We start from the raw sequence: 14,111 nt of genomic DNA, 5'->3' as shown, positions 1-14,111 counted from the left end.
AGTTTTGTTAAATTGGTAAATAACATCCTTTTAACAAAATTTCAACAAAATCCATTTGTTCGTTTACCAAAACATTTTTTTCAGAGCACCAAACTGCTGTTTTTGACTTTGAGCGGTTCGAGCAGTAAAATGTTTCTTGGGTATCTTCTTTGCACAACTAAATTGAAGATGAAGACTACCAGGACTAACCAGAGATTACTGAAAAAAAAAAAAATAAAAACGCAAAAAGGAATTTATTTTTGCACTAAAGTGTAAGTTTTATTTTCAAGTCTGCATTTTCTTTTAATAAATATCTTTTTTTGCATAATTTTTTATTTAGGTTTCTTGCATACCATTGACAATTGCTGAAGTTTTTTTTTTTATCCTCGTTGGCTTATTCGTGCCACATTTTAATTAATTTTTTTTTAAGTTTTGCCTAAATTTTTTCTTTTTTAAATTTGCAACGGGAAAAATTGTGAATTCTTTTTTTTCTAAGTTTTTTTTCCTTATTATTCTAAGTGTTTTCTTTTTTCATTTATTTAAAATCATTTTTTTTACATTACTTCATCAGAAAAAATGTTCCTTTTTTTTCGTCCTAAAAACCACGCGTCACATATTTCAGAGATGTCTGGAGCGCTAAATTGTTTTCTTGTGAAATTCTAATGTCTACAAAATTTTGGAAATTACAGTCTAAGTAAAATTGTTTTTTCTCTCTCTCACTCTTTATCCTCTTTTCTCAATAATTTCTTTTTTTTTAATCTGTTATATAAAAATACCCTAAAAACGCTGTATATATTCAGAATATACACATTTTTCCATGAAGATGGATTTTCCTCCTTCGCACTTTCACTCACTTTTTCTTTTTATCTTTTCTCTTCATTTCACAAAGCATCACATTCAAGTGTTCAATTCAAATTTCTCTTTTTATCGTTAGTTCATTAAAAAAAAACAATGTTTCACGCGAATCCTCCCTCGAAAAGTCACGTTCGGGATAGTTCACTTGTCTAGGACGAGCCTCTCTAGGACTCAACACTCACTGCAAATGCAAATGCACTGAAGCTGTGGCGGCCTCATTTCCGGTAGCCATTGTGGGATCGGAAATTGCTGGGAAAGACGCCTCGATGGCGCCCCCTGAAGCCTCCCCCGTGGCCCCTGTAGGGATGGTAGTGATGGGACTTTTGGCGGTAAATGTGTCCTTGGTAGCCCTGTCGGCCATTCTGGATCCATGACCAATTGCGGTTCTGGTATTCCTGGAAGGGATTGTACCCTGGATTGTCCTTCCCTGGCGCATGATGCATCTTGGGCTTCTTCATCTTGCCCCTGTCCATGTCTCCATTCATCGCCTGATGCTCCAGCTCACGCTTTCGTTCCTCCTTCTTCTCCTCCTGAACCTGAGGAAGAAAAAATTCACGCAAGATTTCGAGATGTGTTCGCGTTTATACGCTAAAAATAATCCGAGATTAAAAATGATCCGTAATTAAATTTCAATGAATTGAAAAAATTTTATTTGAATTGCCTACTATTGGGAGTCGAGGGCAAAGTTTTAGCTTAGATTCTTTACAATCTCAGCGTTTGTGGTCCGAAGTGAAATCCGACCACGTCAGATCGAACCCAAATTTTAGATTTACACGGTTTGACACTCATAGATCGCAGATTTGGTGTTTTGGAAAGCTCTCGTGGAGAACTACAACCCTTGTAACACCACAATTTCATCCGATTTAATCAAAGGTTCGATTAATCAAAAAATCAATTTTCGATTAATCGATCTCGAATATTTCGAAAACTAGACGATGTTTTTTCTTTAAATTTTAGTATGTTGTAGCTGAGGTCGAGACCTTTCCAACGGTTGGTCGCACTCCTCTCTCGATGTTCCCTGACCCGAGCTATAATCAAAAATCTCTTGACTTGACTACTCTGAAAAAAATAATTTGCAAAAGGGTGCAAAATGAGAACACCCACTCCATGTAATTAACCAAAAAGGGTAGTAACCTGGGCTCCAATTGACTTTTTTGCAAAAATCGATTAATTTCAATCGATTTTTTGGTCAATTTGAATTCAATCAACTTTTCTTCGCAAAAGGATGCATAAGGATGCAAAAGTTTGCCATTTTGCACGCGGCAAATAAGCAATTTCCAGTGGTTTCCAGTCCAGTGTCGTTCAGAATTGTCAAATGGCAGACAAAATGAATTCATAGTGCAGTTAATTCGCAAAGTGGTGATAGTTTTCGCGTGTTTTCTAAATAACTATAATAGTGGAAAATGGGAGGAAAAGCTCCTACTGTAGAGATTTGTGTTGTGATTCACAAAAACACGGTGCCGACAGAAATAAAGTGAAAATTTAGCAGTGTTTTGCAAGGAAAATTGACAAACATTTTTTTGGGAAAATGAAATTTTGTGGTTCAGAAGTTTGCTCAGGTCTTTGTAATGTTGTGTGACAAATATTTTGTGACGAAAAGACCTAATTAGTGAGATATTTGAAAGATTTGTTCGCGAGGTTGCATCGCAATGCAAAATTTTTGACATGTTGGATGGTTCATTCAGTAATAGTCCGACGACAAAAATTCTTCCAAATGTGACTGTTTAAATGCGCAAAAATAAGCAAATATTGCTAAGAAATTAGGTAAATAATAGATAAAGTGAATAGTTTTTGAGAAAAAGTGTCTACGGTGATAGTGAAAAAAAATGAAAAGTGCAATTTACATTTTCATTGAGAGTATGTGTACGTCGATTTTGTGTTAATGCGGCAGACAAGAATGTCAAATTCTATTTCTAATGTTTCACCATAGATGGCGCTACCATAGTGCTCGTTTGGAGACAAACATTTGCAAAAATTTGCAAAGGGAGGCAATAATTGGTATTGGTGCAATATTTATTTTCTCTACCTTTGCTTGAAGCCGTATTTCTTCCTTTCGTAGAACAGATCTGTCTTGGAACTGCCTAGATTCACAATCTTTGGACATCCGTCTCTATCTTTCTCTTCGATTGTGCATTGCAAAATAATTGGCAAATATTTGCCAAATTGCAAACTTTTGCACCCCATTGCAAATTTTTCGATTAATTCGAAATTGACCACCAAAATTAATCGATTTTTGCAACCTTCTGCACCCTTTTGCAAATTATTTCTTTCAGAGTACATTTTCGGTGTGTATGATACGATTTCGATGAAATTTTAGTATATTGTATCTGAGATCGAGAACTTTCTAACGATGGGTACCATCCGTTTCTACACAAATCCACTGTACCCGGGCCGGACTCTATATCTAATGTTTATTAAGAGATTTCAATAAACTTTTTTCTCACTTTTTTTCAATAAACTTTTTTGTTTTTTAGTGTTGCCAGATTTGAATGCAAAAACGACTTTTCCCTTTAGTGGTGGTTTCTCTGCCTAAACCGATAAGACCGCCCACAGGCGGTCTTCCTTTTTTTCTTCTAAAACTCATACTTTTAGTTTTTTCACACTTATCAATTGAAATATACAAACTAGAATAGCATATCTTTCAGAATATAGCATTCTTACTACAGTTAGATTACTTTTAAACAATCTTTTTTGCACTTGAAAACGCAAAATGTCGCGAGCGACATTTTGTTGTTTTTCTCTGACCTGTCACACAAAACTGAAGATTGTAACCAAACGAAAGGTCAAAATGAGTTCAGCTTTAGAAAATAAGTTAGTAAGACTATAACTGAGCTGAGGACATTGTAGATATTTCAACTTCAAATAAGTATAGTACAAATATTTTGCAGGAAATAAAGGAATTATTTTTATTTCAATTTTACTTCTCTTTTATAGGAAGAAAATGGGTAATTTAATGCACCCACAATATTAATGCAGTCATTCTCCAAAAAAGATGCAATTTGAATTCAAATAATTACCGCGAAAATAAATAGGGATTTTCAGTCACAATCAGTGTGTCTCCACTAGATTTCGTCAATTTTGGTAGTTGTCTTAGTTACCGCCGTGTTTTCATTGTTGACTAAATGAAAAACAACAGCACCGCAAAAGACAGTTTTGTGCAGTTTAATCACGGGAAAACCTATTATCTCGTGTAAAATCTCTAAAATACGTTTGAATAAGGTGTCATCTTTTTTCCAAAGTGTATTAGTGCTTGTATTCGTAGGTAATAAAGTGTGAAATGGCAAACGCTCGGCATCCTGTGGCTCACGCACAGATGCATTTCAACGAACCTATGTAGTCACTTACTACATAGCAAATAAACCCGTCAAATAATTTCGTCAGATATCTTTCAGATTTCTGCAGAAAATATCTACACCTCTGCCGAGAAATCTGTAGATATTCCTATAAATTTTGTTTGGGCTTGGGACAAAATTCGTCAGAAATTTTTGCAGATTTTCTGACGAATCCTGGTGCATACTCTGACGAATTTCTGTAGATATTTTGCTGATTTTCTGTAATTTTTTCTACATTTCAGACTTTTCAGACAGCGATGTCTGAAAAGATGGAATATTTTTCACTGAAGTTTGCAAAATTCAATAGAGTTATTCTTGGTGATTTCACAGTGTTTATATAAAATAAAGAATTCTGCGACGCCGTGTTATAAGTAGAGAATAGTGAAGTGATAACTTTAAACAGAGTGTCGACCTAAATGTCGGGTTTTTGTATCATTCCATGAGCGATTTTTAAGAAATGAGTATTTTTGCTCGCATCTTTTTAGTTATCTAAAATGTTTAATCGGTAATGCTTGTTAAGCAGAGCATACCATTTACTTTTTAACTTCTACAGTTTCTTGATAAATCAACTATATTTTTTTGATGAGACAATGGAGACTATGCAGATTTTATATGCAGAATTACTGCCGAAAATCTGCATATTTTCTACGCAGAAATTCTGTTGAAAATCTACAGAATCTCTCTAAATGTACTAGAATATGCCGTTACAATTCAAAAAACCTCCAACTAAAATCGGCAGCTAGAGCAATGATTTGACGGGAACGTTCAGAATTTGCCCCCTGGAACGCTTTTAACTCTTTCGCGTCTTTAGGGTAATGTCATGACTCGGGGAAAAAAGTTTTTTTTGGGTATTTACATTAATTGAAATCTGTCTGTTCGTGCACGACATCATAATAGAAGGATGTAAGATTCTTGGCTCATTTTCTCAAGACTCCAGTTAGATTTCAATTAATGTAAATAGCCAAAAAGAAACTGTTTTCCCCGGGTCATATATGACCCTAAAGACGCGAAAGAGTTAATCCAAAATTATTTTGCGTATAAACGTTGTCATTGAATAGGATTACTCCAATTGCATAAACGTATCCACATGCCATTGATTTGGGATTTTAGTGCGAAAAATTACTCACCTCTTTGTCTATCGTTGTCTTCTGCCCATTCCACGTGTACACCGCTGAGCTTCCATAGCCCCTGTGCCCTCCCATCTTTATCAATTGATTCACTGTGGCAGTGTTTCTAATCTCAGTTCCATTCTCATGCTGAGCCTTCTTCGGTGGCGATCCATTGACCATGGACGAGGTGCCATTCTTCTGAGGCTCCTCCAGTGGCGTCACTTCCCAAACTCCTGCGCTCGTTTTGAGAATGACTGGCTCCTCGGTCTCTGACGGATTGGATTCATCGTCAGATTCATACGGCACCAGGCTGCGGGGTTTAGCTTGCAGCGGGGTTTTTTTTGCCGCCGGCGGAGTCATTGCGGAGTCATTTTGAGTTGATTTGGAATTGACAACGACGATTGGAGTGAATTTTTTGGGGACCCCATTGGGGGTAGTTCCTGTTCCTCCGTTGAAGGGGATTTTCTTTGTGACACTCATCAATTTGCTGGGAGTTGGGCGGCCATTTTGGGGCGGAGTTGAGGATGGAGGGGTAATGCTGAAGGTGATTTTTTGATGTGGCTGCCCATTGAGGGTTAATTTTTTCTCTGGGGTTTTTTCACGGTCCGGCAGCAGGGGACCAATAAATCCGGGCATTGTCTCGAGTTTACTCACCGTTCCTGCGGGAAATTGTCTCTGGGGCGACTGTTGTTCCTTCTGGGCCGAAGATAGTCCATTGACTGTGCCATTGAGAGTGTCTCCATTGCGAGAACCTTCCCTGCTACTGACACTCGTGGCAGTGCTCGAAATTGTCTGATGACTCTTGGCCTGACCATCTTCCAGTTCGTAGAAAATGATATAGGCATTTGTCTGGAGGACATTCTGCAGGGAAATCGGCCTCACGGAGCTATCATCGAAGTGATAGTAGCTCCCAGTATCCGTCAGACCAATTGCCGTATAGTGCCCACAATTCTGAGAAGCTCCCAGATGCGTCACCATGGCTACTAATCTGTAAACCAGAGGACTCCCTGAACTCCCTCCGTTCCGATTCCCCGAAGAATACGAGCTCAAATCCAACCTCGATCGAATTGCCACGTGCTTATTCAACTTCGTTCCGGCCATGGAGAATCTCTTGAGCTGAATGCACAGGGCCACTGGAGCCCTTTCCAAACTAAATTGTTTCGTGGCTGAAGTTTTCTTCTTGCACGCCTCACACTTATACCCCATATCCTCGAGCCTTTCCCTGGCAAAATACCCCCCAAGTGCCTCTTCCACCGTATTGGCCTTCCGGATGTCCAGCAGAAGATCCTCAAAGTGCTGGAATGTCGTGGAAACATGCCCACAGGCCAAACATCTCACAGTCGATCTCAAATACCCTCCAAGAATTTGATTTAACGGTGTCGTCTCCTTACTGTACTGATCCAATTCCCGACTGTTCTTCACCCTCCCCAGAAATGCCTTTTCCATCGCCTCAACCAGATACCGCAGAAATTCATGGGCATCCTCCTGACGCCCAGGAAAAAAATGCTTACACACCAAACGCAGCTTTGAGTGAATCAACCAGGGTTTAATGGGCGACTGACTCGTTTGGGATGATATAAGAGTTCTTGCCATTGCACAAATAATACATCCCCCCTGACCACCTCCCAGATCTTCACACTTATCCCTGTGACTGTCATCGGCCATCAGCCAATTGGCAATAGCTGGGACATGGAAGAGAGCTTGGAGGGTGGAATTGAGGTAACAGGTGTTGCCCATATTGATGAGACCAGCGCCCACCTGCCACTTTCTCCCACTGGCTCGCCAGCCCACCTGGACACTGTCTCGGGCAAAGAGGACGCGTTTTGGGGCAGGTAACTGGGCATCCCGGCCACTGCCGTTCACGGATGTCGATGGGGTGCCATTGGTAGTCGAGCAAGAGCCTTTGGAAGCCAAAAACGAAAACAGGGCGTCAAATTGGGAGCAAATATTTTATTCATCAAAAACTGGGACGGGAAAATACAGTGACTGACAAAAATATTAAAACACCTTGAATATATTTATCATCAAAATTCTGGAGAAATTTCTACACTTGACCTAACTTATATTTTTTTAAATAAACTCTTTACTATACACAGTAAAAAAATGTGTAAAATTTTACAATTATAATAGTGCAAAATCGACCATTTTAGTTGTTTATTTTAAAAATGTTTAAAAAATACACAACATTTTGGTAATTTATTGTCACGTGATTGAAAATTACCACTATTATAGTTGAAAAATGTTTAACAATGTTATTTATTTCGAAAATGTTGAAAATTTTACACAATTATATAGTGGTAATTTTTGTCATTTTACTACTATTATAATGCCGTGATAAAAATATGCCGTGATATCCCTACACTGAGTGAGAGAAATCCGAAAAAGTTAAAATAACATTCCGGAAATGTTAATTTTATCCTGAAGTATTGATCCGAAATCAGTGTAAATATTACCCTTTTTAGGTGTATTAGGGGTTAAACTTACCCCTTTTCATGTTAATTTTACCCTTAAAAGGTGTAAAATTAACATTAAAAAATATTGATATATTTTCACACCCAAAAGCTGTTAAAGTAATGACGAAAAAAAGTTAATCGCAGCCTCTTTTTTTTCTCAGTGTTGGAAAACAAGGTCAATCGATGAAAAATACGATGGTGAAGAGGTTAACTTTTAATTTTTCCGAGAAATTAACAAATTAACATTTGTGAATATAAATGGATTTCGCTTTATTAGGAGCAAAATTAACTAGATAATGAAACTGTAGTATAGAAAATATATAAATATAATAATTTAGTACTGTATTTATCATGAAAACAATGACGTTTCCATTTGGAATAGAGAAAAATTTCCATTTGGAGCAAGCTTTTAATTAGCATAATTTACCTTAACTTATATTTTTTTTTTAAATAAATTCTTTACTACTCTTGAAGAACAGATTTAAAAGGATGTTCTTTCACGTAGAATAACAAAAAGGAACTGTCAAATTGACGTAAGAACATCATTTTTTGACAAACTTTTTACAAAAAGCCCTAAAATCTTATCTTGTTGGGTTCAAATAATTTTTCAAAATTTGCGATTTAAAATAGCACTGAAAGACATAGTTTTCGATTATTTGAGGAAACAGGGGCAAATTACACTCAGTCCCGGCATTAAGTCCTTCGGGATTATGCACCTGACGGAATTATGCACACACAATTATGCAAGTTTGCCTACCATTGGGAGTCAATTTATGAAATCATTTTTGTAATACGCCTGAATTTATACTATATTGCGACGCAAGATGAATAAAAACAAATAACAAAGTAATAAGGTGGGCCCAAGATGTTTCAAGTATAAGGTGGGCCAAATCGAACTGCCAGTGACGTAGATACTTTTACCCGACTGAGACAGTGTTAACAACTCAGATTTGTCAAACATTTGTAATAACAAAATAAGAATAATTTTGCAAAGATTAATTAATTTTCTTCATAAATGAAAATATATTTATTGTTCCTCGGCTAATGAACTTTAAATAAGTATAATATAATAAATTTTGATTAAAAAAAACACCTTTTTACTAATATGACCACATTGGGTATGATATTAAAATTGCCTAGGATAAAATATCATGCATAATATGCCATTAAACTCAATAATTTCCTTAAATCGAGTTTTCATTGTTAAATTTTAAAATTTAATCTTATTTTGCAGCTAATATGTTTAAAGATTATATTAAAAGTTGTATACTTCTTTGTCAATTTTCAATTTTATTAAGTTTTTTGAAAAATAATAGACTACACAGAAAAAAATCACAGCGTTTTAAGCAAGGCTAGCTTTATGCCCTAGACACACTTACGACTTAAGCCGAGAGACCACTTAGTGGAAAATGATGGAAATTAAGTTTATCCGTTATGTCGAGTATAATTACGCTAAGCCGTCTCTCGGCTAATCCTCAAGTCTGTCAAGGCCCTTACTGGCCAATCCAATATACATGATTGTGGAGCACCACATTTCTCTTTTTACGTCGCATTTTATAGTTTCCATATCGATAAAATGGTTTTTCCAACAATTTTATTACGAATGGAAAAGTAACACTTCAGAAAAATTGAAATTTTTTTTTGATATGTTATTTCACTATAATGATAGTTCCAATGAGTGTATTAGGTTTATAAATAATACCTCGTTTGATGTTTCGACAGCAATATTTTCAGAAACTATTCTAGATTGAGAGACATGTACCTTCACATTTGAAGGCAAAATTGTACCATATGCCTTGGAACAAATCGGTATTGCTTTTTTATTTGTCTTGTAACGCTTGTAACCAAAAATTAAAAAAATTGAATGTTAAATGAACTAAGCATTAGATCTTAATGATTTACAAATTTTTTAGTGTAGTAAAAATTAAAATTTATTTTCGATTTTCCCGGAAAAAGATAGATAGAGTCTGAATTGCAGAGAGCACTTTTCCCTAGTGTATAGAATATATAATTAATTTTCTCTTTGTGAAAAAATTATTTGATAACATTTTTATGATTTAAATTTTAAAAAATTGACCAAAGTGTGGTAAAGTGTCATAAAGTGCCAAATTTTTTATACAGAGTATACCATCATAAATGATTCAACAATTGAATGGGTTTTACCACAATTAAGACTACAATTATCAAAAAAGGGTCACTTTTTAATCCAGAATAAAAATAATGAGAATAACGCAATTGATTCTCAAAAATTCCGAATATCTCTCAAGTATTGCAATATTCGAAAAACAACTCGCTAAAGACAAGTAAATGCAACTTTTGTCTTAATGAATTCCCCTCGTTGACATAACTTCATCAGGTGATGACATTTTATAGGTTTCGTGGCACGAAAATTAGTTAAAAACACAAAATAATTGTAAATGTAAAAATAATTGATAAAAATTAAGTAATATAAGATCTAAAATAGTCGTAAAATAGTACCGAAAGAACCATTTGAGAATTCAAATGTCACCTTAAATTTCTTTTCTGAATTGCTCTTGACAGTTAAATAAAATTTTCTGAAAAAACATGTAAAGATGTCAATTTCAGAGGAAAGTATATTGGTATGTGTGATAGAATTCTCGCCAAAGTGTTGGAAAAAAATAACTTAATAAAATAGCTTTTTGTTAATAATGAAAACTCATTTTAAGATTTTTCTTAATTTAACACAAAACAAACCATATAGAAATCTTAATGGGGAAATGGATTTATGAGTCCTTAGAACTGTTATAAGTCTTACGAAATTAAAGAAAATTAATATTTGCTTTTTATTTAGAATGTCTAAACTCCTTTTATATCAACTCCTCTTTTATATCAATTTGGTATTCTACGTGATTTATATGCTTTGAATTCTGTGTTATTTTACTAATTCAGAGTTTTTCCAAAGAACATATTTAGTATTGAATATTCAGACATATTTGTGATTTGCTCATGGTGTATGGTCTGCCGGGTTTCGTGGAAATAATTTTTGTCCAGTGGAATTTTGTGGCAAAAAAGTATGAGAAAAACAGAAACAACAACAAATATTAGTTTAATTGATTAAAATATTCATTACTGATGTTAACAATTAAACTAATAATTTTGATATATTCCCAACATTTTATAAAAAATGTATTCGCATGAGATTTTGGCGCGAGTCACGAATAGATGATTTTTGACATAACCTCCAAAAAGTATCTACGTCATCACTAGCCCGATCTGGCCCACCTTAATACTTTGTTATTTGTTTTTATTCATCTTGGTTCCAATCCTACATTTAAGGGTTAAAACGACATATCTCCTGTGATATTTGATTGAATTTGACAATTGAAGGTTCAAATGAAAAATCTCACAAAATTTTACAACTTTCTAGAGCATTTGAACATCGGGGGACCAACATCACGGATGCCACAGTTGAGAAACGAATTTCAATATCACATAATCTCAATTACCTTGACAGTCGCTAAACCGATTTTGATGATTACTCAGACATAATTGTAGAAGACATTTATATCTATATTTCGCCCATACATAATTTTTCGATCAGATAATGCGATCTGTCCGATTTTGTCGTTTAAGTGTGAAAAAATTGATTTTTCCCATAATAACGCTTTGAAACCACTCAGATGCCAATTTGACTGCCTCTACTCGACCAAGACATTTAAAATAGGGTTTTAACCCTTGGCGTCTACACATTAGTAGAAATTTTTTTTTAAAAAAATGCGTTTTTAAAGAAAATTTCTCCTATCCTTGTAGGCAGAAACGTCACGATAAGGACGATTGGGTCCCCGGGGTCCCCGGTGACCCAAAAATCACTCCATCCAAATCCGTGATATTTTGTTTTAAATAAAAAATTTTATTACTTCAAGAATTTGACTCAAAATTACTGCATATCGTCCCCCAACTTCAACTCTAAATCGAATTTGAAAGCATTCCGAGTAAGCTCTCGTTTTCATTCAAGTACAAAATCTACATTCTTTTACAAAATTAATTCAAATTAGCTCCAAATCAAATTTATTCTCACCCATTTTTTAGATTTCACCAGATTACATTTTCCCTTTTTTCTCAATAAATTTCTCTCATTAAATAATTTTATTTCATTTAACAAAAAATTGGAGAGACATAAGAAAAGAAGGTTGACCCAATTATTTTCGAGGCTACTGTATTTCTCAACTGAATTAGAAAATAATGAATTCAAGTGTCGCAATTTTTATAAAAATTTTGAATCGGTTTCAGAATCGGTACAAATAAAACAAAATCAATATTTGTAAGAAAATTGCGGGGAGTGCATTTGGTACGAGCATTCTGCGAATTTGGTCTGCCTTGGATTTTTTACATTGACCTCATAGTATTTTTATTTACTCAAAGAGACGGAAAAAAACCCGCGAAAGGTTCCCAACCTCTCCCAAGAGACTCCCGCCGGGAAGAATGGTGGGGTGGGGAGAGGGAGGAGAAGACACTCACCGGCCGACACGCCAGGCATTTTGGTATGTCCGGAAAGCACGCCGGAGGTCGGCTTGAAGACGATGTACTTGGACTTGAGGGCGTCACAATTGGTGTGTGAGTCCACGTCTTCGTACTCAATCTTTGTGAGGAGGATTCGCTTGGTGGTGCTCAAGAGTTGCGTCTGCAAATTCCGATCCGCAAATTGTCGATCTTTCGACAGTGAATCGCGGAGAGCCGCACTCACGTCGCACACCATTGATATTTTGCTTTCTTTCCTGGCGGGCACTTTTCAATCCGTTTTTTCCCTGGAAAAAACCACACTGCCACCCACTGGATGCTGTTCACCGTGTGCAGCGTGCACGCCAGCACATTTTTCACTCACGCACAAACACGCAAATCACTTATTTCTGGGTAAAATTTACACTTTTTGCCACAACACATGTAGAATTTTGGAAATGGTGTGACGGGATACATAAATGGCGGATTGACAGCGGGAATTTCTCCAACAGATGGCGCTCAACACACCTATCATTCTTCGAATATCGAAAACTTTCCCCAAAAAATTCAAATCAAAAATCAGATTAACGGCCCAAACCACGTGTTTTTCAAATCCTTGCATTCCTTCGATTCCTTCAAAATAAAAAAGAACACATTTTTGGGTTCATTTCGTTACATTTATTGAATTTCTCACCCACAATCGCTCCATCCAAAATCCCATTGCCTTCTCCCCGGCATCCCTCAAAATTCAACCCTTAATTTATTCTTTTACACATTTAGTAATTGATTCCATTTTTCAGCTTTGAATGATTTTATCTGTTGCCTCTATTTTTTTCTTATGATTTTTTGTCACTCAGATTATAATTCTTTTGATTACAATTATAGTACAATTTTGGAGGAAAATTTCAGTTGAAAAAATACAAGATTTTTCTCAGAATCACAAAAGAAAATTCTCCTCAGTGGAGATGGGGGAATAGAGAGATCATAAGTTTTTATCAATGCATTGTTGCTTGGAGTTTCTTTGTTTGCAAATTGTGTGTGATTTTTTTTTTAAATTTGAAAATAAAAAGTACAAATTATGCTGAAAATTGGAAGATTGTTTCAATTGGGGAAAGAAAATACTTAGTCTTTTCCATTTGGTGTGTACATTTTAAGGAAAAATCAATGATCCCAATTCATTTATTTGCCTGAGGTGGTTTTTCCTAAATGTGAGGTTATGTTGGACTTAACCTTGAAACTAAATACAGTAGGACCTCGATAGAATCAACTAATTATTTCCAGGTCTGTTGACTCCATTGGATTCGGTGACTCTACCGGAGTCCGAAAAAATTGGAAAAAATCAATTAAAATGTAATTTTATGTCTGTACTACACTGTAAAAACTTCGGCCACTGACCGAAATATTGGAATAAATTTACTTTGGAACAAATATTTTTGAAACAAAATTGTATCTGAAGACCACATTTTAATCCCAAATACATACAAATTTGTCCCAAAAATTTGGGTGTCCGTAGACGAGCTAATTTTGGAACAAATATCTGCCAAATTTTTTTACCGTGTAGATAATTGATAAATTTAACACGATAGTAGAATATTTTATTTAATTAACCCATAAATTCTACACCCTCTGGTCCAAAAAAGTCGTATGTTTGAGCAAAAGTTGGAGATTAAAAAAATGATTTTACAGAATGTTTTTATTATTAGTAAGTATCTTAAGTGAAAATTACTATCTATGTGATAATATTGAGGTCCATCCATGTTGTTAGGATAAGGAAATGGTGTCCTAAAGATTTCTTTTTTCACTTGTTTTAGAAGAGCTCCGGTATATATTTAATTGTTGAAAATTCTGATGTAATTAACGTTTTTAAATAGTATTTGTTTTAAACTTTTTTTGTATGAAAGAAGAGATTAATAGTTGTTCTTTTC

The 14,111-nt window shown here is 35.2% G+C and overlaps 1 protein-coding gene across 1 annotated transcript; it reads right to left on the bottom strand.

Moving 5' to 3' along the window:
• Nucleotides 1–232: 232 nt before the first annotated feature.
• On the bottom strand, nucleotides 233–12,693 carry LOC129800606 (ubiquitin carboxyl-terminal hydrolase 36). Its single transcript, XM_055845118.1, has 3 exons — nucleotides 12,208–12,693; nucleotides 5,294–7,176; nucleotides 233–1,370 (listed from the first exon to the last, which is right to left on the bottom strand). The coding sequence occupies exons 1-3, from the start codon at nucleotides 12,443–12,445 to the stop codon at nucleotides 1,050–1,052; spliced, it is 2,442 nt and encodes an 813-aa protein (XP_055701093.1). The 5' UTR covers nucleotides 12,446–12,693; the 3' UTR covers nucleotides 233–1,049.
• Nucleotides 12,694–14,111: the final 1,418 nt, after the last annotated feature.

The sequence above is a fragment of the Phlebotomus papatasi genome, chromosome 2 (genome assembly GCF_024763615.1).
Source record: "Phlebotomus papatasi isolate M1 chromosome 2, Ppap_2.1, whole genome shotgun sequence".
NCBI lineage: Eukaryota > Metazoa > Arthropoda > Insecta > Diptera > Psychodidae > Phlebotomus > Phlebotomus papatasi.
Note: the sequence above shows the minus strand (reverse complement) of the source record. Positions and strands in the feature narration are given on the sequence as shown.